We start from the raw sequence: 25,423 nt of genomic DNA on the forward strand, positions 1-25,423 counted from the left end.
CAGTTCCAACACTCTACAGACAAAAGGGAATATTTTCACTATCTTTCAGCTCGTCCATGATGACAATATTCTTTTTCTAGACTCCTCCTCCATTTAGTTACAAAACCCAGAAAAGTTCCTGCAGTCAGAAACTGAAGTCCATAAACTTTAACCTGAAAATAAAAAATGCATTTTCAAAGAGAGCTTGAGGGAAACCTCCCCAGAGGCATGGTGGGCTCAGCATCATCTCATGTCCTCAAAGGAGGCAAGGGGTGTGTCTGTAGCATACTCAGGGGGTCAAACACAAGTGTTTTGGCTATTTTTAGCTCTGCCTGGGTTTGTGCAGATATTCAGACCTGGGTGTTATGGAGCTTTTCCCAATTCTCTGCTAAATTGTTCTCCTCTTGCGCTGTCTCATTGCACTGCCCTGGGTTTGGTGTGACCTTCTTCAGGCTTTCCTGTGATTAAATAGTGATTGTTTCTCCTGGAAAACTTACATTTTGTTCCTTCCTGTTTTCTTCCATTTCCTTCTTTACCTTTATACTTTTCATTGTTTCCAGCAAGTCCCAAAGAAGCAAATATTTTTATAAAAGTCAAATTCTGGCTATGCCAAGCCTGAGGCTTTGTGGTGCAACCAACACCCCCCTTTGTCCCTGCAGGAGATCAGGCAAATCCTTACTTACAGAACCCAAAGCCTCTTGTGGAGGATCAGTGCAGGTTAAGCTGCCTTTGTGAGATGGATCTGTGCCACCTGGGGTTTGGTTTCCCTTAGGACAGGCTGCTGAAGTAGCCTTGAGGTACTGCTCTGGAGCCATGGTTTCATGCCCAGGGAGGTGTTATCCTCATGTCACAGCATCCTCAGAGAGCAGCTCTGTCACAGGCAAGCCTGGACATGCTTTCAGTCAAAGATGTAAAGCTGTAAAGAGAGATGTGCCTGGATGGGATCTTTAGCAAAAGCTCTTTCAAAAAAAAAACCCCACAGCTCTTTCATAAAAGTGGATTCAGCTTCATAATCAGGGCCCAGACCTTCACTTGTGATCTTTCCTTTTTTTTTTTTTTTTTTTTTCCCTTTAGAAGACATATTTTAAATTCTGGATGTGCCTCAGCTACAGTGCCTGGGAAGCAGGACATGGTGGGGCTCATTTACAGGGATGTGGCAGAGAAGGAATGTGTTTCATGACCAAAAATTGGGATTTTATCTAGAGCTAATCAGAAAGGCTAAGGGGTGCTGATACAGAGGGCCTACTGAGGGAAGCCCCATTCTTGGAGGTTTAAAGATTCACCTAATACAGCTTCCCTTCCTTGGTGTGGTGGTAGACCAGAAGCTCTGGGAGTCCCATCCCAGCAGCATTCCTGGGATTTGGTGCTCTAGGGAACTGAAGGGGGCAGTGGGAGAGGAGGGCTCAGTCCTGTCAGCCTTCACAGCTCTTCTCTGCTCTGTGTGGAGGCACCTGGGCCTCTTGGGTCATCCCTTTCCTCAGCACAGTCTGTGGAATGGAATATAGAATATTTCAGTTGGAAATACCTACAATGATCATCTAGTCCAGCTGCTTCACCTAGACATGGATAATGAATGTGGGAGAGGCCAGAGCAGCACAGCCTGGGCTGTGTCTGTCCTGCTGGTACTGACCCCACACCATGGCTCTGGGACCAAGCCAAGAGCACAGGATGCATTTGCTTGGCTGTTACCCTTTTTGTTAGATTAGAGCGTCAGGATATATCAGCCCCACTCTGACACAGGCTAGACCCACCTCGAGGTACCAGAAGCATTGGCCTCTGTGAGGCTGAAGGTGCTACACTAATTCTGGGGAGGTCAAAACCAGTCTGGTGGCTTTGGTGCTTTCCTTGCCAAACCCCACTGTGACCACACATTTCCTTCCCAGTGGGTATTTGAGCTTTCCTGGGAGACAGTCAGTCAAGCAGGACTTAAGATCCCAGTTGTTCCATAAGGATGCCTTTATGGAAAATATGGTGTGTAGTGGGATCTGAGACCTGCCTGGCTATGTCCACCTTGTGACATTGAGCCAGCCTGGTTTGAAAGGACAATGTCTTGAGGTGTCTTCGAATCCCAGAATGATTTGGGTTGGAAGGGACCTCAAAGCCCATCCCATTCCACTCCCTGGCATGGGCAGGGACACCTTCCACTGTCCCAGGCTGCTCCAAGCCCTGTCCAAACTGGCCTTGGGCACTGCCAGGGATCCAGGGGCAGCCACAGCTGCTCTGGGCACCCGGTGCCAGGGCCTCCCCACCCTCACAGGGAACAATTCCTTCCCAAAATCCCATTTGGCCCTGCCCTCTGGTAGTAGGAAGCCATTCCCTGTGTCCTGTTCCTCCATCCCTTGTCCCCAGTCCCTCTGCAGCTCTCTTGGAGCCCCTTTAGGCCCTGGAAGGGGCTCTGAGGTGTCCCTGGAGCCTTTTCTTCTCCAGGCTGAACACCCCCAGCTCTCCCAGCCTGGCTCCAGAGCAGAGGGGCTCCAGCCCATGGAACATCTCCATAGCCTCCTCTGGGCTTGATCCAACTCCTCCATGTCCTTTCTGTGCTGGGACCCCAGGGCTGGAGGCAGAATTGCAGGGGGGTCTCTCCAGAGCTGAGCAGAGGAGCAGAAAACCCCTCCCTGGACCTGCTGCCCATGCCATGGGATCAGCCCAGGACACAGATGGTGTCTGCCATTCCAGCCCGGGCAAAGCTCAGGGTGATCCCTTCAGGGAGGTGATGGCCATGCAGCTCTGCTGGCAAGACCTGAGCATGGGGGGACCTCCTGAACCCCATCCTTCCCCAAGTACTTCCAGTTCCTGAGCTCAGGCAGTGCCCTGTGTGTGCTGCAGAGCTGTCAGCACCCCCACACTGATCCTGCAGAGCTGCCCCAGCCACAGAAGTCTGCTCTGCTCCCTGGATTAAGATAAACTGCCAAATGCCCAGCCCAGCCTGGGTAGGGGTCTGGCTGTGACCAGTGTTGTGTGGCTGTGCAGGGGCTCAGGGTGGTGACCACGGAAGTGTCACTTGCATCCCTCCTGTGCCTCTGCCGCAGAGGGGTCACCGTGTGGTACATGTTGGCTTTGTACATTAGTGGATTTTCATTAAGCTTGTTTTACACTCCAGTGGTGGTTTTGGTGTGGTTTATTTCTCCAGCAATTCAGGGAAGCCACAGGGCTGCACTCTGAGGAATCTGAGGAATCTGAGGCCATCCCTGATCAAGAGGATGCAGAAAGTGCCTTTCAAGGACTGCAGTGGTTGGGGTTGCCTCAGTGCCCCGTGCTGATAATGCCAAGGGTGTGGGTTTGATTCCCATATTGGACCATTCACTTCAGAGATGGACTCTGTGATCTTTGTGGATCCTTTCCAGCTCAGGTTATTCTGTGAAATCTGTGCAATCAAATGGCATTGAGTTTTAATGGATTCAGTCAGGAGCAGTGTTTCCATCAGCTGTGGAATGAAGAAAGGTCTGTTTGTTTTTTGCACTTTTGGGACACACCTACCCCTGGAGACCCCATCGGGATAAATCCACCTCTGTTCACACCTTCATGGAGACATCACAGGGTGATCAAGGCTCTGAGAGTGGGGACTCTCCATATCTGATCTCCTCTGTGTGTCACAGGACACAGTCAGCTGCCTGGGCATTGTGTCAGAATCCAGCTGAAGCTGTTCCTGCTGACTGGACCTGGGAAAGTCACTCTGAGTCCGACTGGCTCCTCTAAACTGGTTTCAAGCTCAGACATCCAGTGCCAGCCCATCCCTGATTCACAGGGCTGGGAGCCTCTCTGTGCACCCCAGGCCCTCACCTGGCATAAAGGGTGTGACAAAGGACCATGTTTTGTGGCACTGCAGTGCTTTTTTGCTCTGTTAGCAAAAAGTCCAGGAGAGGGATTGATTGTTTCCATCTGCTTGGAACAAGCAGGAAACAAACAATCTTGAGGCCACACCTGGGCTCCTGTGTCCTCTGGGGCTCCCAGTATCACCCTCATGGACAAACTGTAGCAGGTCCAGCAGGACAATGAGGTTAACCTGATGCTGGGGCTGAAGCATCAGAGGTGAGGGCAGCTGAGAGCTGGGTCTGATCAGCCTGGAGAGGAGGAGGCTGAGGGGCATTGAGGGGGAGAACGGTGGCAACGTCCACAAGGCATAACCAGCAAAATCCCAGTGGAATGTGAGGGAAAGTTTCTGCCCCAAAGACCAAGGCAGCTGGGGGCTGCTGCTCAGAGAGCCTGTGAGAGCTCCATCCATGGGGATCAGATTCACTAGGTCTCATCTGGACACAGTCCTGAGCAAAACGATCTGATTTTGTAATTACTCTGCCAGCCCATGGAACCAGAAACATCCAGAGGTCCCTTCTGTGATTTCATTGCTGTGCACTCCCTGGTGTCTGTGATAAGAGCAGCAGTTACTGAGGACATGCAGTGGGGAGGTTCCTGCTCTTCTGGAGCCCCTCCCTTGCCCCAGGTGCTGGAAAGGTGCTGAGGTTGCTGTAGTCATTCATCTCCCCTGCCTCTTCCCACCATGCAGCACATTTGCCTCATTAAGCTCGTTAGATGAACCCCACCTCATCCATTTGGGTCTTTTGCTGAGACAAGCAAGAGCAGGTTCACCAGGTACCAGCAGCACATGAGTCACACACATCCTGCTGTAGCTGTTGTTTGGTACATCTCCCTCAGGAGAGGCAGGAGATGCCTTGGAGAAGTCCTGTACTCCCAGGCAAGGGTATAGTGCATGGAGTTGGAAGAAGAACATCCCAGAGACCTCACTCGTACCAGGAGGAACCTGGAGCTGAGGAGCATCTCCAGCTGCAAGGCCACTGAACCTGTGCCTGAATCATGGGATGTTGCCACATCCTGGTGTTGTGGTGGAATGGCTCTGGTCATACGTGGCCCCTGTCCTGGAAAAGCCCAGTGTGTAAATGTGGGATCAGTTCCCAGAGCAGGTGGCAGAGATGTGGGCTGTGTGCTTCCCTCAGTCCAGTGCCATCCCTGCCACAGGGCATCCACAGCACTGTCACATCTTCCTTCTAAGCTTGGTCTCCAGAGACAGATGTTTGTCTTGAAAATTGCAGATGTCCTAGAGAATCTGTTTCAACAAGGAAGCAGTGAGCTCCAGCAAGAGCTGACAGGCTCCAGAAACATTACCTGTGTTTTATCTTCATGCCAGCGTGAGAAACTCTTCCCAGGAGTTTGGAAAGCCTGAAGTAGTGAGACAGGGATGTCAAGGTGGGAGGGGAGCAGTGCCACAGAGTGAGGGGAAGGCTGAGGTGACACAGAGGGTTTCAGACTGTTGGGTAATGGGGCTTTGCTCAAGCAGAAATGGGTGGAAGGATTGGCCTCAGGATCTGTTGGAATCATGGCGTGGTTTGGGTTGGAAGGGACCTTAAAGCTCATCTAGTCCCCACCCCCTGCCATGGGCAGGGACACCTTCCACCAGACCAGGTTGCTCCAAGGCCCATCCAGCCTGGCCTGGGACACTTCTTCCAGGGATAGAAGTTCTCTGCTGTCCTTCTAGTTTTGTTCTCCTGGACAAAACTAGAGCTTAACAACACTGCTGAGGCTAATCCACATCACACCTTCCTTCAGGACTGGGGAAGCCCAGGCAGGTGAAGGAAAATGGGGCAGCAGTGTGGTGGCAGGTCTTGTGTTAGCCAAACCCAGCCCCTTGGCACCCAGACATTGAGCATCCTGGGAACTGTGGTGCTCTGAGTCAGAAAACCAGCAGTGAAGAGGCAGACGGTGGACCAGAAAAATGGCTTTTTTTGGTGTGTTAGAGAGGAGTTGCTCAGTGGTAATTTATTGTGATGTGCAGGAACATGCTGGGGCCATGCTTGTCCAAGCACCACGGTCCTGCCACTGCAACCCCAGCTGGCAGTTCCTGTCACTGCCCCTGATGCCAAGGGGAGCCAGCCTGGAGATGGGTGAGAGGTGCCTTACTCTGGGTGCTCCTCCTCCAGGCTGTTTCTCAGAGCTGCCGAATGAGTTGTTCTTCCATGAAATATTGTAGGGGTTGGACTTGGGAAAAGCCCATCTGAGTGCAAACCTCTCTGCATCCATTTGGCCTGGCATGCATGTGATGGGAAAGCTTTCATGCTTTCATGCTACTCTCCAGTCCTCTCCTACCTGTGAGGCTTCTCCTGTGCCCTGAAGCTGCTGCAGTGGTGAGCCTGTGCTGGCAGCTGTGCCAGGGCTAAAGCTCACTGCAGCTCGAGCTCTCTCTCCAGGGCTGGGCTGGCCCTAGGGGAGGTCTGGGGTAGCCCTGCACTGAGGTGGATGTGCTGGCAGAGCCAGCAGCAGGCTGGGCACCGGGAGGGCTCCTCTCACTGCCCTGGGATGCGGGGAGAGGAGGCAGCGCAGGCAGCCCTGGGTGTCAGCCCTGCAGCAGGGGTGGGGTTGTCGGCTGCTCTGCTGTCAGCACCTGGAATCAGAGAATATCCCGACTTGGAATGGGCCCACAGGGATCATCAGTCCTGGCCCTGCACAGACACCCCAACAATCCCACCCTGGGCATCCCTGGCAGCGCTGTCCAAATGCTCCTGGAGCTCTGGCAGCCTCGGGGCCATGTCCATTCCCTGGGGAGCCTGGGCAGTGCCCAGCATCCTCTGAGGAGGAACCTTTCCTGATCTCAAGCCTAAACTCCCTTGAGAGAGCTCCAGCCGTTCCCTGGGTGCTGTCCGGGCTCACAGAGCAGAGATGGGAGCTCCCCTCAGGAGAAGCTGCAGGCTCCGATGAGTTTCCTGACCTGCAGGAGTGGAGCAGCCCGGGCTGTTGGCTCACCCCGCTCCCCAGTAGGCCGGGCCAGGGCCGCTGAGGGCTTCCCTGGGCGGCCGCAGCTCCACACCCAGCTCCCTGCCCCGTGGGCCTGTCAGCCCAGCGCCCGGGGCGGCTTTCCCGGGACGGGCCCGGCCGAGGGTCCGGCCTGGTTGAAGCAGCAGCAGCAGCGAGAGCGGCCCGGGTGTCTGCGGGCTGGCCAGGCCCTTTGTGCTTGCTGCGAGGAGCGGGGGCCGGCAGAGCGGCTCGCCATTGTCAGCGTGTCAGGTCAGCTTTGTGTTGTCTGCTCAGGCTGCTGGATGCACCTCCCGTGATTGGCATGTGCAGCTTGCAGCCCCAGCCTGCCTGAGCCTTGGGAAGCTGCTCTGTGCGAATGGAAACATAAAAACCACCCGTTTCCCCATGGTGGGCAGGGAGGAGTGCATGGTATGGGGCTGGTGGGGCTTTTTGTGGTGGAACAGTGCTGCGCCTGCTCCAACCGTGGGTTCCTTTTGCCATTTTCCTGCTTGAGGCACTGTCCTACATGTTTTCTAACTACCAATTCAGCAGAACCATTTTTTCTCCCCTCACTGCTCTCTACAAACAACAAAATCCAGGATCTCCTGACCTCTGTACAGCTCTCTCCGTGCAGGAAGTGAATTCCAAATTCCAAACAGCAATAACCCTCCTGCCCACCTCCTGCCAGGCTGAGGGTCCTACCTTGTGCAGGTGTCTGACTGTCCGTCCCCCTCTCTCTCTCTTTCAGCCCCTTCTGCCGTGTCCATCATGCACCAGGTGAGCCGCACCGTGGACAGCATCACCCTGTCCTGGTCCCAGCCCGACCAGCCAAATGGAGTCATCCTGGACTATGAGCTGCAGTACTACGAGAAGGTACTGAGGAACCTTCACGGGGGTCACCCGCAGCATTTGGGGGGAGGAGGGGTGCAGACTTCACTTAAGGGCACACAGTGGTTGTTCAGTAGGAGACTTCTCTCATCGTATTTGGTCACGTGGGTGACAGTGGCCATCAATCCTTGGGGTGGCCATCAGTCTTTGGGATCCAGTGATGGCACGTGGCCATCAATCCTTGGGGGTTCAGTGATGGTTCCAGTGGCCCAAATGTAGAACATCTACTGGTTATTCAGGAGCTTCTCCTGTCACCTCCTCAGAACTGGTGGCAAGTGGACCCATTGCAGGGAGAACAAGGTCCAGGGTCTATTTTTTCCTTTTTGTGTGCTGTGGCATCAGTAGGAAATGGGAATGACAGGGAACATCCAGTCCCAGGCTGGAGCACGCTCAGTGGGTGTCCAGTCCTGTAGATTTTCCGGAGTGCTGTCCATGGGTGCATCTACACCAAAGGTGAGTTTAGCATCCCTTCAGCATCCTGAGCCCAGATGTTGTACAGGGAGAAGGTGTCCCATGCTCCCATGGAGGGTTCATGCTGCACTATGGAGGCAGCCTGACAGGGTCTTGCAGCTCCAGCTCTTTCATCCCTGAGGAACCTGCTCCTTCCATAACCTCCCTGTCCAGGCAGACAGAGGGATTTCATCTGGACTGTGCCCAGGTCCATCTCACCAGTGGCTGCTCAGAGACATGAGGACCACATGAAGGTTGGTCTAGGACCTGCCAGGCCCTGCCAGGTTGAACTTCATCTGTGCAGCCCAGGTGAGATGGGGAGCAGGAGACTTCTCCTTCCAGGAATCTGTCCCCTTGCACAAGAGCTTATAAACTATACATTATAAATTGCAAAGTAACTAATTAAAAAGCTTTATGATTAAATGGAACTGAAAATATTTTTCCCAGCAGTTGCCAGAAGAAATGATTAATCCCCCCCAGTGCCTGCCTGTGACCTATTTTCTCATCACCAAGAGCCAGAGGGAGAATGGGGGGGGGGCACTCCTTTGTAAGCTGTTAAATAGGTCCTGACCTATATTGCATAAATCACAGCCATTTATTTTGACCCTTGGAAATTATCCCAGAATACGTGGCAAGATGGATGAGTAGATAACAAGACAGATCTGGGAAGCAAGAGGGGTCCTTTCCCTGGGGACCCTCAACGTAGAGGCAGAAGATCTCAGGGAGTACATTCTCCTCCTCTTACTTTATCTTAGTCTCTCACCCTTTTTCTTTCTTGCCTCTTCTCTGTTTTCTGAGGCAGGCTGTAAATAAAGGGAATTTTTGTCTAAAAAACAGTGCTGTTGCTGGTGGCCAGTCTTTGCAGGCAACCACATCTGCCTGTCCCATTGTCAGAGTTCGGGCACAACATGTCCCTGATGATGGGGACAAGTGGCTCCACTCTCAGGCAGTGCTGTTCATGGAGCACTAAGTCTGGCACAGAGGGGAGAGCTGGGCTGAGGTTCTCCCTGTCCTGGTTTCAGAGAACCATGGAAGCATCCCAGAATGGTTTGTGTTGGAAGGGACCTTAAAGCTCATCTAGTCCCCACCCCCTGCCATGGGCAGGGACACCTTCCACTGTCCCAGGCTGCTCCAGTCCCCATCCAACCTGGCCTCGGACACTTCCAGGGATCCAGGGGCAGCCACAGCTTCTCTGGGCCACCTGTGCCAGGGCTTTGGCCCCGCCATGCTCCTCTCCTGCTTCCCATCAATCCAGCAGTTGGACATGGTGTTTGACACATCCCAGGTGTGTTCTCACTCCACTGCCAGTCTGTGCAGAGGTGATTTCCTTCCAAATATTTCATTACAAACTGTCCCATGTGCTTTTGAATGCTCAGCGAAGGTCTCTGGAGCTGGTTAAGTTTTTTCTGGTGGAATTTTTTTTCCCCCAGTCGAAAATTAAATTTTATTTTCATGAAAACAGCTCAAATGAAGAATAGCACCATATACATTGTGTATAAAAAGCACCTTGACTCTTCATTTTTAATGGATTCTCTTCTATATACAGACATTAAATTTAAAAAATAGAAGAATTTATTTTAGCATTGACAGAAAAGCGCTATTCACAATACCTGAAACAAAGATGTATTTTTGTTTCCCTTTCACAGATTATTTATAACACTGCTATTCTTAGATGCCATTAAAAATGCTTGTACAAAGGCAACATTTTGAGTTTCTTTCACGTGGAGTTGGAGCAAATCTGTGCAGATTGTTGCACAAACACTGCCTGACGTGGCTGCTCTCTGTAGCCCCCACCTTAATGTGTTGCTTTTTTCTCTTCCAAGAGGTACCTGCCAGTGTTTGTCTTATTAAAAAAGTCTATGTTGTCTTCATTTGGAAAGGGCGTAGCAGTTTTTATCCAAAGTTGCCAAACTCATCCTGGAGCATGGGAGCTTCAGACCCACTGCAGTGTCAGACACAGCAAAGAGTAATTAGCCCTCCTCATTATGCAAAATGATTGAGTTTGATGATGCTCAAATTCACCCATTTTGTAATTGTTTGAAGACATTCAGCCCAATTTGGTCACCAGAGCAAGACTTTAGGAGGTAAAGGAGCCCTTTGATGTCTCCAGTGCTGGAGTACGGGCATGGGCTGGCTGGGGGATGAAGGGTCAGGGAGAGGACCTGTGAGGGTGGATATGGAAGTGAGGTAGAAGTAGAGCTCTCCTGGTGCCCAGGAGCTTCTGGCCAAAGCCCAGCACCCCAGGACAGGGTGTTCCCAGGGCTTGGACCAAGGATGCTGGAGGTGCTGCTCCCAGACTGACTCAGGGGACATCCCTGCCCATGTCAGGGGGTTGGAAAAAGATGATCTTTAAGCTGCCTTCAAAACAAAACCATCCTGGGCTTCCATGATTCTCTGACTTTCCGGAGTCTGTCCTGCTGTGTTGGATACCAGAATCCCCAAGTCTGGAGCCAAAGCTGCTGCCTGGTGTTTCTCACCTGTCATGAGGTGGGGCTGCCCCTCCACCCAGTGCTTCCCAAACCCTTGGAGGGGTCTCTGTCCCCAGAAAACTGGGAGTTCAAGGACATGGAGAAGAAATCCTATCAGGGAGCCCTGTGATAGCCTACCTGCAGTCCCAGTCGCTGCCCAGGGCCACACTGGGACTGGGCACTCTCCAGGACTCAGTGGGTTTGGGAGAGGCATTCAAACAGAGAATAATTACAGTTGGAAAAGCCCTCCAAGATCAGTCAGCCCAACCTCCACCCAGTGCCCAAGCTACATTGCCAAGTGCAGCATCTCATTTCTTGAGCAATTCCAGGCATGGGGACTCCATCACTGCCCTGGGCAGCCTGTGCCAATGCCTGAAAACCCCTTTAATGAAGAAGTGTTTTTAGCTTGCACTTTCCTTGGCACAACTTGAGGCCATTTCTCCTTGCCCCACTTCATGGGATACCTGGCTGGGGGCACAAATCTTCTTGGGCTGCCCCCACAAGTGATGGATCCCTATGGGACTCCAGGTGCTATGGATGCCATAGAGGCAGCCCCAGTGTGGCTGGCAGGACTCTGCTCCCACACATGGGCATCCCGAAATGCAGCTATGTGATGGTTTGGCACCGGGCCCTGGCGTGGCTGTGTCCTGCTGTGTTTGCCCCAGGGCCATGGCAGATTGTCGCTGTGCAGGCTCATAGAAACTCTGCCAAATTCAGTCGGTTGACATTTTTTTCTTGGCTTTTTCACTTTCAATTTTCTTTTTTTTTTAATGCAACTTTTTTGAAGCAATTTTTGAAAATCCTTTGGGTGTCTCGCAGCCTATCCATGTTTCAAGAGACTCTTTCTTTGTTGATCAGACTTAGGTTTCAGGTTCAGTTTGACTCGTGGGAGGGAGAATCAGATGAGGACTCAAAATCAAACCAGTGTGTTATTTTGAATTAGGATCTCCAAACTCAAAAGAAAATCAGCAGGGAAAAAACTCCCAAACACCACAAACCTCTGCTTTAAACCACCTGGGATGCACTTGGCTGGAGGAGCCCAGAGAGGTGAAAGGGGAAATGTGTTTGACGTGAATGTGCAGGTTCTGGAGGGGTTATACCAAGGAGGAAGAACAGGTTTGATAAGAGAGGGTGGAGAGGTGTAAATGGTTTTTCCTTGTGGTCTGGGTTTAGAGGAGAGCACATCACCAGCACACCTTCCTCAGCCAGGCAGATGTCAATTTCCCAGGCTATCAAGCACCTTGTACACTTGGCCATTACATTCCATTTAAAATCCTCCAGGAGCAGGGATGAGGTTCTCCAAAACAGCTGGACAAATTATTTTAAAACCACTGTGTTGTTAGTGCCCTCCAAGGGCCTGGGAGGATTCATCCAAGCCCATGAGCTCTAAAACTGTAAACATTTCCTGACCTATTTCTCTCCTCGCCTGCCTGGGAAAGGTCCAAGGGAGTGCTGAGGCCTGATCAGACAAACGAGGCTGTGAGTTTTCTGTGTGCTCATCTTTCCTTGGTCTATGTGTATCTGTACTTAAGCTTTTTACTGTCATCAGTCTTATTACCAGAGACCCCAGTGACAATCAGGAACCTTCAGCACCAAGTCCAGATGCATGCAACAGATATTGTAGTTTTTAGAAGGGAAAAGTGTTCCTGAACAGTGTTAATAGTGGAGGTCTCCCGGGTGTTTCACAGAATCATAGGATGGTTGGGCTGGAAGGGACCTCAAAGCCCATCTCATTCCACCCCTGTCATGGCCAGGGACACCTTCCATAGCTCAAGGTGCTCCAAACCCTGTCCATCCTGGCCTTGGACACTGACAGGGATCCAGGGGCAGCCACAGCTGCTCTGGGCACCCTGTGCCAGGGCCTCATCACAGAGGGAAATTTCTCCCCAATATCTCATCTAGCCCTGCTGTCTTTCAGTCTAAAGCCACTCTCCCTTGTCATATTCCTCCATGCCCCTACATGTAACGCAGAGCTCCCCTGCACTCCCTGCAGAAGGATTTGCCATCAGCATCTCCACTCCTTGGGTTTGGCCACACACTTGAAGAAATACATTCCTGCCAGGCCCCTCTCTTACCACCACACCAGAGCACTGCTCAACCAGCAGCTTGAGACACAAAATTAACTCCATCCAGGGCCAGGTTGGATGGTGTGTAGAGGCCCTGGCACAGGTTGCCCAGAGAAGCTGTGGCTGCCTCATCCCTGAAAGCATCCAAGGCCAGGTTGGACACTTTGTCTAGTGGAAGGTGTCCCTGCCTGTGGCAGGGGGTGGAACTGGATGAGCTTTAAGGTCCCCTTCCAACTGAATGTGTTCCATGATTCTACGACCACAAGATCCCTTACAGGAAGGTACAGCCAGGTGGGTGTCAGTCTCTTCTTCCAAGAAAAAAGCAACAGGACAAGAGGACATAGTCTCAAGGTATACTAAGGGAGGTTCAGGTTGGACAGCAGGAGGAATTTTTTCATGGAAAGGGTGCTCAGACATTAGAAGGGGCTGCCCAAGGAGGTTGTGGAGCTCCCACCCCAGAGGTGTTCAAGAAATACTGGACATGGCACTCAGTGCTCTGGGCTGCTGACAGGTGGGGATCAGTCAAAGGTTGGACTTGATGATTTGGAAGGAATTTTCTGACCTTAATGATTCTGTGGGATCTTCCTTCTGCGTGATTGCCCCTTCATTACCCTCTGTCCATCAGCACTTTACTGCAGAAGTTGGTGAGGAGGTGCTTTCTCTTTTCTGGGAGTTTCACACTGACCTCTTGTTCCCATGGGAAAAGCAGAAATGTCTCCATGCATCCATCTCCATCTCCATGTCATTTCAGAGCTGGGACAGAGGTCAATCCCTTGCTCACACCCTCAGTCACACATACAGTGTTCCCCAAACCTCTTGTCTCACTTTCTGCCAGTCCCTGCCAGAGTCTCACGAGGTGACCCTTCCTCACTGAGGGTGCAGGGGGCATCCTGTGCAATGACTTCAAGTCAGGGACTCACTGGGAACTTGCCAGCTCAGATTTTGAGCTGCTGCTCCTCTGTTCCATCTGGTAATCTGCCAGGGCAGCCTGACCTGCCAGACCCGAGGTGCAGCCAGGATGGATGAGCACCTTCAGTGTCACTACAGCCACTGGATTCCAAAATCTGTGCCTGCGCCTCCTTTTCTCCGATGCTTGCTCACAGCTGGGCTTTCCTAAGAGCTCTTTGTTTTCCAGAAGCATTGTACTGTTGGCATTGCTGTTTTGCTCTGACTTTTGGGACTTCATGGCAGCCAGGCTCCCAGCCACTTTCTCTGGCCGTGTTCAGAACCCTCTGTCATTGTCCTCTGTTGACTGCAAGTCCCTGGGAGACAGGGACTACCTGTTCTCTTGTATGAGGAAATTCTGCCTATCCACCAGTGCTTCTGGATGAAGGGCACAGTTCCTCAGGGCATTGATGGAACCATCACCTCTACCACTATGTGACTGCTCCAGTCCTCAGCTACAAAACTGCAGACAAAGGGCAGAATGAAAGTTTGGAAATAGTCATTATCACTTTGAAATATGCTCTTGGGGTCCCCAGCCTTGGAAACTTGGCTGTGGCCCCTGGAGAAGCAGGCTCTGGGCAGTGGGGTGCAAGCGGAACTTCTCCTGAGGTCCAAAACCCTCAGGAGAAGTTCAGAAGTGGTTCAGATGGGCTTTACCTCCTGGCAAAGGGAGATGGGAGTTGGGGAAGAGCAGATGGACTGTGCTGAAGCTGGCTAAGGCACAGCAGGAGAGGGTGGAGGAGGAGGAAAGTGCTAAGAGGAAAGCACAGAAGAGGGAAGAAGTTCCCATCTTCCCATCTCCATGGACCTCAAGGCTTAAAGAAGCAACGTGAATTTTGTAGCTACTGCCTTCTCTAGAGCCTTTCCTGAGAGGTGGTGAATAGCCCAGGGATATCCATACTCACATCCCTGAGTTTGTGTCTCCCTGCCAGCAGGAAAGACCTCTTTGTTCAGACCTTGGTGGTCTCTCCACTGTGGTCTCCTGCCCTTCCTCCTTCCAGAAGCACACCACCTGATTCTGGACTGGTTTTTCTGATGACAGACTTGTTTTTTCTTGGCAGGATCTGAGCGAGTTGAACTCTACCACAGTGAAGAGCCCCACCAACACTGTGGCAGTGCAGAACCTCAAGGCAGGCACCATCTACGTGTTCCAGGTGCGGGCACGCACCGTGGCCGGCTACGGCCGCTACAGTGGGAAGATGTATTTCCAGACCATGACTGAAGGTGAGTTTGCAGCTGCTCTGTAAAGGTGACTCAGGGTCTAGAGAGATGTAGAGATAGACAAACAGCTGGTCGCCTTGCTGTCAGTCCCTTCAAGGGTGTGTTGAGAAATCACATTCAAGACCTGGAGAGAGGCCTGGGTGCTTGTTCCATGCAGAGAAGGCCCCAGTTTCTGCCCAGCCTTTCTCTTGTGGGGATGTGTCTACTCAGCTGAATGTAGAAGAAGCAAAATTTATGTTTTTTACCTGCACAGCTGCTGATGACAAACGCAGAGCCATGTCTTACTTTTCTAAATTTGTGCTGCTAAATAAAACAGACCAAGCCAGTTTTCTGGCCCTGGGGCCAAGGACAAGGCACAGCATGCATCCACAGGACTAAACCTTTCTCCCAAAAGGAATAGCTCCATCCAACCTTCCTTCTGGGACACATCCCCCAGCCAGAGGGGAGTCCTGACTGTCCAAGACCAAAGCCATGCCAGTAATCAAACGTGGCCCGTGCTCAGGGCTGTCCTCTGACCTCAATGACCTTGTGGGGAATGGCACATCCCATGCCACAGTAACCTGTTCCCTTTTCCCCCGTGCCAGCCGAGTACCAGACCAGTGTGCAGGAGAAGCTGCCGCTCATCATCGGCTCCTCAGCAGCGGGGCTGGTGTTCCTCATCGCTGTGGTGGTCATCGGCATCGTGTGCAACAGGTAGGGCAGGCTAAGACACCCAGGGCCGGGCAGGGCGCGGGCACTGGGGACGGGGGATGGCACGGAGGGGGCAGAGGTGTCCCCGCAGCGCAGCACCAGCCCCGAGGGGCCCATGCTGTGCTTAGGTCTCCCTTCCCTTCCAGAAGACGGGGCTTCGAGCGGGCTGACTCGGAGTACACGGACAAGCTGCAGCACTACACCAGTGGCCACAGTACGTACCGGGGGCCCCCCCCGGCCGTGGGGGGCCACTCGCTGCTCGGTTCGTGCTCCTGTTCACTCGGGGCTTGTGGGGAGGGCTCTGGGCAGGGTGTGCGTGTGTTTGTGGGCAGGGCAGCTCCAGATCCCCCCTGCCCCTGATCCCTGCCCTGCTCTCAGCCCTGCACACTGTCAGGTGCCTGAGCATTTCCTCCAGACCTCTGTGGCAACCAACACCCCCTGAAGCATCACCGTCTTCTGTGCTGCAGCATCTGCCACCACACCATGTCTTCCTCGTCCAGCTCCTGAGCTTTGCCCATCTCCTGGGCAGCAGTGAGACCCCTTCCCTGACCTGTCCCTGTCCTGTAGAGTGCTGTCTCCCTGCAGGAACCCACAGACCTTTGCCAGAGCCCATGCCAGTGCTCCCAGATTCCCAGCAGATATGAGATATATCTATGTGTAGGTATATAATACAATACCTAACATGCCCTCTCTTGTAGCCTCCCTCTTCCAACATCCCTGCGCAAGGCACTCCCTCACATCCAGCATTCCTGCTCAGCCTCACTGCACACCGTGCCTCATCTCAGCGCATCCTTCTTCCCCTATCCCTGGAAGTGTCCAGGGCCAGGTTGGACAGGGCTTGGAGCAACCTGGGATAGTGGCAGGTGTCCCTGCCTGCGGCAGAGGGTGGGATGAGATGAGGTCATTTAAGATTCCTTTCAACCCAAACCATTCCATGATTCTCTGATTAACCCCTGCCTTCATGTCCCTGAAATTCCTTTCTCCCCCATCACTAGAGACCTGTTGCTCTAATCTTGCTTTATTCTAATCTCAGTTGTGATTTTTCTCGTGCTCTACTTGCAGCTTCAGGATTTCTGCCCTTTTAATACCTTATTCCTGTACAAATCTAGGCCTTGCTCAGAGCATGGAAAACACCAGTATGGTTTCCACTCAGGACTCACTGTTGCTCCTGCTTTTACCTGGGAAACATGTCTCAAAAGGCAGAGCTGCAGCCCTGTGCCCTAGCAGCCTGTGCTGGCTGCCTCGCTATCACTTACCAGGAAAAATGACACTTTTCAGGGGACATTATGTAAATGCAGCTCTCAGTTGTTTGTCAGTCTGGGCTGCAAACACACATTCACACATTCTCCCAGGGCCTGGTGTAGGATGTGACAGCTCCAGGCTGGGATGGGTTTAATCACTGTGCCTGCACCACTCAGAACAGGCCTGGTGCCACAGGATGCAGCAGAGCTGATAGAGCCTGGATGCCTATTAGCCCCTTCCTCACCTAACACAGCTGGCCAGGGCTCAGTTCCTGCTCAGTCCCCAGCAGTGATTGCTGTGCAGACACTGCAGCAAATTGCCAAGGCCCAGAGAACCTGTGAGCCCTGCAGAACTCCCTGAATACAACCAGCATCCTGGAGCTGGGAGTCAGTCTGGTGCTCTGTGGGGCTCCTTATTTAGGGAGCTCTGAGCTCTGCTCTCCAAATAGCCCATTTTGGATTGAGCCAGGGACCAGAAAATGAGTACAGAAAGGGGTGAGGTACAGGTGAGGGCTGTGCCACAGTGCAGGTGGCTGGGATATGGCAGCAGCAGTCCAACCTCACCAGGTCCCTTGGCCACTGCCTTTCCCATGATATGTCACTGTGTCCCTGCTCGGCCTAGCAAGAGAAACCTGTCTTTTGTGATTTTCCTAGTGTGTTCCACTACTTCTCTTGGGGCTCCCAAGAGGGAACACAGCCTTGGGCAGGGGTGTGTCTTAGGAGAACAGGGTAGACTGGACTGTCCCTCCTGCTTGCAGAGCTCCTGGAAGGGTCACAGATCCCCCATGGAGGAGTCTACAGTTTGTAGTCCAGGCTCATGATGTAGCTCCTTACTGCCCCAACAATGACCTGTGGGACAGTGTTCATTAAAATCAGTCTTAACAGTCCTGTGAAACATGGCTCTGCATGTTCTTTCTCAAACTGTTTCTGTCTGCTTCGTGCCTTGATTATGCAACTTGCTGAGGTAAAAGACCATCACTCAAACTGTTTTCTCTTTTCATTGATGCCAACCATTGCAGTTGCATCCATCCTTCTGACTCTCTCCCTTACCTTTCTGCAGTGACTCCAGGCATGAAGATTTATATCGATCCTTTCACCTACGAAGATCCCAATGAGGCTGTCAGGGAATTTGCAAAAGAAATTGATATCTCTTGTGTCAAAATCGAGCAGGTGATTGGGGCAGGTAGGTGACCTGGGAATGGCTGGCTGGCCCTCAGCAGCACAGGCTCCTTCATGGTGCCAGGATTTGGGAGGGTTTAGCCTGATGCCACTAGGACTGATGCCACTAAGATCTTACTTATCCCCAGGCTGGACTAGAAGGAGCAGGGGAGTCCAGTGCAGGAGAATCAAGACCATCAGTTCCCATGTGCATATGATCCCATGGGCAGTGCTTTTCATGGATGAGTGCAGCTGAGGGTGGGAGAGGGAGGGAACACAGGTCAGGGGGTGGGTGCTCAGCTCAGGACAGGCAGGGTGGGCACAGCTGGAGCCAGGGGTCCCTTGGGGGGCACAGGAGAGGTGGGGAAGGCTCATAGGCCCTACTTGTCTTCACAGGGGAGTTTGGTGAGGTGTGCAGTGGGCATCTCAAGCTTCCAGGCAAAAGGGAGATCTTTGTGGCCATCAAGACCCTCAAGTCTGGCTACACGGAGAAGCAGAGACGGGACTTCCTGAGTGAGGCCAGCATCATGGGGCAGTTTGACCACCCCAACGTCATCCACCTGGAGGGGGTGGTCACCAAGAGCTCTCCAGTCATGATCATCACTGAGTTCATGGAGAATGGCTCACTGGACTCCTTCTTGCGGGTATGAGATCTGGGAGTGTGCAGCTTTAGAGGCTGTGCTAGCACAGAGGGGATTTGGGGGGAAGGTTCTCTTTCCAGTGGCCTTCCCAGCCTGGTATTCCCTGTCACTGGGGCAGCTGCTGCATTGTCCAGAGGTCTGTGTTTTGGGAACAGAGCTGGGCATGGCATCTCCAGGGCTGTCATTTCATATGTGTCTGTCCACGCATCCTAGCGAGAGGCTGTGCCTGCCTGCCCACAGGTGCACATCCAGACTGACCCATGGACACCCAGGGAGGGACAGTCTAACACAGCTTTAACCCAGCAGGACCCCACCTCCAGCTGCTCTGTCTAAATATTTCTAGTTCTGGCTTTGAAGTGGGTAATTGACTCTGTTGAAGGGAAGTAACCTGATTAGTGGGAATAGATTGTCCTTTCTGAGCTCTACTGTGCAGGGTGGGTGCATTTTGAGGTGACAGCAGCTGCCGTAGTGGTGCCCTTGGGATGTGTGAGGTGACTCCCAACCCCTGTGAGCTCTGCACTCCCCACCCTCCCTGGGAGGGAATGTACTCGTGGCATATCCTGCCACGGGTTTGGAAAGAGGCTCCTGGCTTTTGCCTGGACGGTGAATCTGCTCCTGTCACTTGTGTCCATGTGTCCCTCAGCAAAACGATGGGCAGTTCACGGTGATCCAGCTGGTGGGGATGCTGCGGGGCATCGCCGCGGGCATGAAGTACCTGGCAGACATGAACTACGTGCACCGGGACCTGGCCGCCCGCAACATCCTGGTCAACAGCAACCTGGTGTGCAAGGTGTCTGACTTCGGCCTCTCCCGCTTCCTGGAGGACGACACCTCCGACCCCACCTACACCAGTGCTCTGGTAATGCTGCTCTTTAGCCAGGCAGGGGCAGGTGTGAAGGAAGGAGTGGGAGAGGGAAGGAGGGACCTTCCCCTTGACAGCAGGGAACACCTTTTCAGGGTGTCAGCAGCAAAAAGGTCCCACATGAGAAAGAGCGATGAAATAAACTGTAGAATATTTTCCCTTGCAAGGTCCTGTCATTCCTGTGGATAGCTGAGCCTTCCTCCAAACATGTCTGCAAACACACACGTGTCCCTGAAAAGCCCTTGGTTGGGATCATGCTCTGCGCTCTCCCTGTATGATTCACCTGGGATCCTTTGAGATGCAATGCAGCCCTGACAGATTTGTTGCCAGGGCAGCAGGTCTGGGTTTCTTACCTTCACTGTCCAGTCGTGATGCCCTGCTGTCCTTCCTCATGTCATCTCACTGGGTCAGCCCCAAGAAGGATAGACTGAAAGTGTAGGAAGTGTGGGTGGGTGCCAGATACTAGATACTGATCTTCCAGAGAGTATCCAATTTAAACAGAAAAAGACTCCTTAAAATGACTTCATGTTCATGTAACAACTTCCCAGGAACACCTTGGTGCCATAGACGCAAGTGCCACCAAGAACTTGTGACTCATGTCAGGTTGCAGAAGTTGCCCCAGGACCAGAGGATTGTTTGTTTTTGCTCGATGAGAGCTCAGCCAGGAGTTCTTATAAATACTACATAGAAATGCTCCGCACAGTGCATCAGGATCAATGTCCATGTCAGGAATCCTTGGAAATCAGTGTTGACAGAGCTGGGGCATGACCTTTAGGAAATCACCTCTCCTGGGTCTTTTGAAGCTGGCAGCGATGAGATGCCTGAAATAACTCTTAGTAAATTTTATCAGTAGCTAAATACCTAACAAACACCTAAAAATGTGTGGGTTTATTCTCATCCGTGTAGCTTCAGACATCAACTCATCCATCTCACACAGCCATCAATGGTTTTTACAAACACTAATAACATTTATTTTTCATATATCCCTTACAGCCAATTAAATTTCCCTTTGTTAACCAAATACATGGTGTTTACTGCTGTTCTCTGTCCCTGGTTTTATGCCTCTAGCTTTCCTCTCTAATAAAAAATTCGTCATCCCTAATTTATTCTCCTTGAACTTTGTGCACTGTAGCAGGATATTTATTATCGATATTGACAGACTATGTGCACCATCTGAATCAGAAGTATCTTGTCATGGTCTGAGCCTGGCGAAATGCCAGTGCTTCCATGAGAAAACCTCTTTTCCTGGTATCTACTGTGAGATGTGATCAGAGACAGAGCAGAGCAGGCTCCAACTTACGATTGAAAGGAAAAAAACTTTATTAACATAAAACTACAGGGAAAAAACACACAGAACACAGGATGAAAACCTTCCAAATTTTCTCCTCCTCCCCCCACCAAATTTCCTAATTCCGTTACCACCCTTTGGATAATCAATTCTCAATTCTTTGAGAAGAGAGGAGTCCCTCTTGCACCACAGACTTCACCCAGGAAACAGTCGAAACTTCTCGTGTTTCTGTGTCACGTTTGGCATTGGCACCGCCCGGAGAACATTTTGCCATCGTGACCTCTTCCTTCCATGTCCAGTGCTCTCACCACTGCACATGCACCAGAGCTGCTTCTAGGGTTTTTCCCTTTAAGGATGCTTTGTCCAGTTCCAAAAAAGAGCACAGTCCCTCTCCCTTTTGGGACACCTGTCCCCACCATGTTTCACCCCTTGGGGCTGAGGGGTCTCTTGAACAGAGATCATCTTCCTCTTCTTCTTCTTCGAAAACGGAGGGCACCACCACCACCCTCCTCCACCCTTCGTCTCTGTTCACACACCTTCGCATCACCGCACTCTCCTGGCTCTGAGCCATTGCCTCCCCCTAGAATGCAGTCTCTGTGTCACAGGAACTCAAGGGTTCTGTCCATAGCTATCCAAGAAAAGTCCAGCCAAAAGCCACTCCATCATCTCCTCCCACCTAGAATTCTTCTCAACTTCTCTCAATCTCACCAACTCCAGGAGGAATCAGCATTTGCAAGGTTTCCATCGTCCCAAGAAGGGTTAAAAGTCCCAGGCTCTGCCGGTTTGGTTCATGAACTCCCACGGCTTGCTGCCCTGCTGGGCACCCCCCCCTTCTCTTTCACTCCAGCCGCGCTATCACAAGCACAGGCTGCTCTCGCTCTCTCTCCCTCCGGGGGGGAATGGGGGATGGCTGCCCGAAGCCCTCGCAGTGCAATGCTCCTCCACCCTTCGGCCCAGGCCTGGCCTACCTCCCTCTGGCCGCATGGCTCCCCTCCCCCCTGCCCAGCTCGGAGCTGGACAGGAGAGAGGTCTCCTCTGGTCCAGGACCGGAACTCAAAAAGAACTTCCAGTGGGAGTTAACAGCTTTTAACCCCCTGTGTTCTCAGAGGCGTATCCATGCCCTCAGTGGACAAACCAGGTGCCAATATTAAAATCTGGACACCGATTGGCGTGACCACACCATCCCAAAAAAACCATTTCCCCTCAAACCACGACAATCTTTTTCTGCAAAATGGTTTTTATCATCATTCTGTCAGTGACCTTGTGTCCATGGGTGAGCAGAAGCCACAAGTTCTGGCCTGGGAGGTTCGTGCTGGACCTTAGGAAAGTCTTTGGAGTGGTGAAGCTCCAGGTCAGACCCCACGGAGATGGCAGGTCTCACTGAAGTGAGTTCCCAAAAGAATCCACCAAAGTCTAATTTCTACTTTAGGATTTCTTTTTAGCCATTTTTAAAATCCATTGCTTGCCAGGAGTTCTGTGAGGAGTCTGCCTGGTGGAGAGGACATCCTGTTTGGTATGGATTGCTTCGTCTTCCCTCTTGTGGAAAACAATATTTTGTCTGAGGTTTGTGGCTGTGAAAAGATGAAGAAACATTATCTTTTTTCATTATTCTGGCATGTCCTGGGGCTGAGTCCTGTAAAGTCCTGAGAGACCCTTAATAAGACGTGGCAGTTGTTCATTGACAAAATATAATGTTTTTTAATCTTCTCACAGCCACAAAACACAGATGCTTTTGCTTATTTTTTCAGCACAGGGGAAGATTTTCCCTTCAGAAGGTCCCTTGAGTGAATGGCTCAAGTCCAAAGCTCCTGGTAGAAAATCAGGAGGCAGGAAGGGCTTAAGCAGAGCCTTCAATCCCTGTGTCCCCATTTGTGTGTGCCACTCCTGTGCTTAACTCCTCAGTGGGAGTGGAGAATACTGATTGCTCCAGAGCTGGATGACAGAGACCCCAGTGCCCACCCAGTCTTATCCCATTTTTCAACAGTGACCCCCCCATCCCATACTGAAGGATCAGAACCTGCTGGATCAGGTGTAGATCCACAGACAGGCTGGGACACCAGGACTCAGGCCAGAAATGGTCTATTGCTGACTTCAAAGAGTGGAAGCTGTAGATGGCTGAAGAGGAAGGTGTTCTAATTCCATTTATTCTCCTCTACAGGTAGCCAGGTGACAGCAAAAGGGTAGAGGAAGATCAGTTTTGTTTTTTACATTCCTGGCCATTCACTTTCTACCAAAGACCCTCTTAGCACATGGGCATTTTGCCATGCAGGAGCAGGAGCAAGGGGGGAGGAGCTGGCCTTGGTTAAGATGGTGACGAGGAGACTGAGGGGACGCCTCTAAGTGACCTTCAGGGCAGTAATGAAGAGACAGAGCCAAACTCTTTGCAGTGGCATCAGATGATACAATAAAGGGGTCATAGACAAAAACATGGCTGGGGAGGTTCTAGGTGAGCAACAGGAAAAGCTCCTTCCTCAGGAGGGTGGTGGGACAGGTCACCAAATGGGGAGAATCATCATCATTGAAGGCTTCCAGCGTGGCTGGACAATCCACATCCACCCTGAGGGACAGACAGTCCTGTGCTTCCTTTCTTCTGGGATTTTACTGGAATATCACAGGCAAATATTGTGGACACTGCTATTTTTCAGTTGCTCCTGCTCTCTCTGTTACCATCCCATTTTTGTCCTGCAGGGTGGGAAGATCCCGATCCGATGGACGGCACCTGAGGCCATTCAGTACCGAAAGTTCACCTCAGCCAGTGATGTGTGGAGCTATGGAATAGTCATGTGGGAGGTGATGTCCTACGGAGAGCGGCCCTACTGGGACATGACCAACCAGGATGTGAGTTCTTGGGAAACCAGGGGCAGAAACACTGCAACGGGGAGCCCTGCAAGGCCAAAGCATGTCCACAGCCTCTCCCTCTCTGTGGCATGTCCAGAGCCTTCTCTGTTGTGGCAGATATGTCCAAGGTCAACACCTTTGGAAGCAGTAATAGGAATAATTTGGGGATTTATTCAGGCCCTATGGTGCTACTGTAGCAGAGATTGGGATGGCACAGCACCAACTGCACAGGGTTAAGGGGAGCACCCCAGGGGTATTGGCAGGTGCTGAGGAAGAGAAGGAGCAGGTGGGTGAAAAAGGAGATGTCCCTAAGCTGAGAGCCTCTGGAGCAGAGCTTCATCTGCTGGGATCACAGACACTCCAGGAAAGTCTGTAACAAAGCCACAGAATGGCTTGGGTTGTTAGAGACCTTTAAAGATCATGTCCTTCCAACCCCCTGCCATGGTCAAGGACATCTGCTAGATGGTCATTAAATCTCCCCTGGGAAGCTTGAACAGTGGTTTGTAAGAAGCCAAGTAACTTAGACACAGCTAGAAACCAAAACCACGAGGTACTTCATAACATGCTCAACTTTAAATATTTCATTCCTCTGCTCTAATTCAGGTCAAACAGTTACATGCACTCCTTGCTCCAGGGATATTTCCTGCAAGGATGGCCCATGGCTGCAGTCCCTGCCCTCAGCACAGCAATGCCATTTCCATTCTCCCTGGTCCTCTTGATGTGGCACCTGGGGCTCAAAGCCCATCTGGCCAGTGGCAGTGAGTGCTGTGAAGATGCTGCACCTGCATGTGTGTGCCAGAAGGCCACTTTTAACTCTGTCTCTCAGAACAGCTGCTCTTCCTCACGTCATGAATACTCGGGATGTAACGCCAAGGTCCTGGGTGGACCTAGGGGATGCAGAAAGCTCGTCTTGGCTCTTGCAGTATCTGCCTAGCTTCCAGTGTGTCTCAGAGCAGCTCTGGGGAGTCCCTTGGAAGCCTTCAGACATGCACTTCATCTCCACCATGCTGTGGGCTCCTAAGGCCTTGCCTTACAGGCAGAGAGTGAGAGCCAAGCTCCCTGTCCCTCCTGTCTCCTCTCTGACTCTTGCCCCTCCTCCTGTCCCTATGGCAGATCAGACCTTTTCAATCTCAATAGATCTCCATCTGTGCCACATCAGGTTTCTCCAGAGTGGGACTGTTTCCTCCCTAATGGCTGGTGGGAAATTTATTAATATGAATTCCTAAGCCTGGAGCAGGGGGATGATGCCTTAGAACTTTTGGCTGTTCACAGCCTCTGCTACACCAGGAAAATGTTTCCATCAGTTCTTGGAGGCAGAGGGATGGGACTTGGGGGTCTGCCTTTCTCAGCAAGGACAATTCCCTTCCTGCTAAGCCATTGTTGTCACTGCACTTTCAAGCATGTCCTGCACCAGATGTTTCTGTACCTTCCCTGACCCTTTTACTTCTCTGGGAGCTCTTCCCTTGCTGGTTTCTCCTGCCACAGCTGCGCTGCTGTGGCAGTACCACTCACTGTGCCAGGGATGGCAGAGCTGTGCCTGTCCCTGGCACCTCCCGCTGCACGTCGCTGTCCCCAGCCCCTGCTCCCTTTCCATGCCGCAGGACATGGTGCCCTAGAAGCTGTCACCACTTAAACACAGCTGGTCCTGCTGTGGAGGAGCGTGGCGGATATTGAGGGCAGATTACCCTCCTGACCCTGGGGTGTGAGCGCCTGGGGCGGTGGCTGGGGAGGACATGGAGAGAGCTGGGGCTGCCTCTGGGATGAGGCTGACATGGAGAGAGCTGGGGCTGCCTCTGGATGTGACTGATGGCAGCAGGACTTGCTGGGAACAGAGAGGAGTGCTTGGTGTTTGCGTGGAGCTGGTGCCCACCCTGTGCCTCCCCTGCTGCTGGCCAGGGCAGACCTGAACCCAGGAAGCTGGGCTGGGGCTCAGCACCCCTTGGGAAG

The 25,423-nt window shown here is 52.1% G+C and overlaps 1 protein-coding gene across 4 annotated transcripts in view; it reads left to right on the plus strand.

Moving 5' to 3' along the window:
• Positions 1 to 25,423, plus strand: part of EPHB2 (EPH receptor B2) — a 138,317-nt gene that overhangs the window by 96,154 nt on the left and 16,740 nt on the right. Inside the window, exons 6-13 of one of the 4 annotated variants that reach the window (XM_059866544.1) lie at positions 7,469 to 7,593; positions 14,599 to 14,761; positions 15,343 to 15,451; positions 15,595 to 15,710; positions 17,750 to 17,872; positions 18,244 to 18,491; positions 19,132 to 19,347; positions 23,327 to 23,476. In XM_059866544.1, the coding sequence (XP_059722527.1) occupies positions 7,469 to 7,593; positions 14,599 to 14,761; positions 15,343 to 15,451; positions 15,595 to 15,710; positions 17,750 to 17,872; positions 18,244 to 18,491; positions 19,132 to 19,347; positions 23,327 to 23,476 (1,250 nt within the window). The remainder of the gene's footprint in view (positions 1 to 7,468; positions 7,594 to 14,598; positions 14,762 to 15,342; positions 15,452 to 15,594; positions 15,711 to 17,749; positions 17,873 to 18,243; positions 18,492 to 19,131; positions 19,348 to 23,326; positions 23,477 to 25,423) is intronic. The other 3 variants (XM_059866545.1, XM_059866547.1, XM_059866548.1) reach the window with 3 other exon arrangements.

The sequence above is a fragment of the Haemorhous mexicanus genome, chromosome 23 (assembly GCF_027477595.1).
Source record: "Haemorhous mexicanus isolate bHaeMex1 chromosome 23, bHaeMex1.pri, whole genome shotgun sequence".
In the NCBI taxonomy this organism is placed as follows: domain Eukaryota; kingdom Metazoa; phylum Chordata; class Aves; order Passeriformes; family Fringillidae; genus Haemorhous; species Haemorhous mexicanus.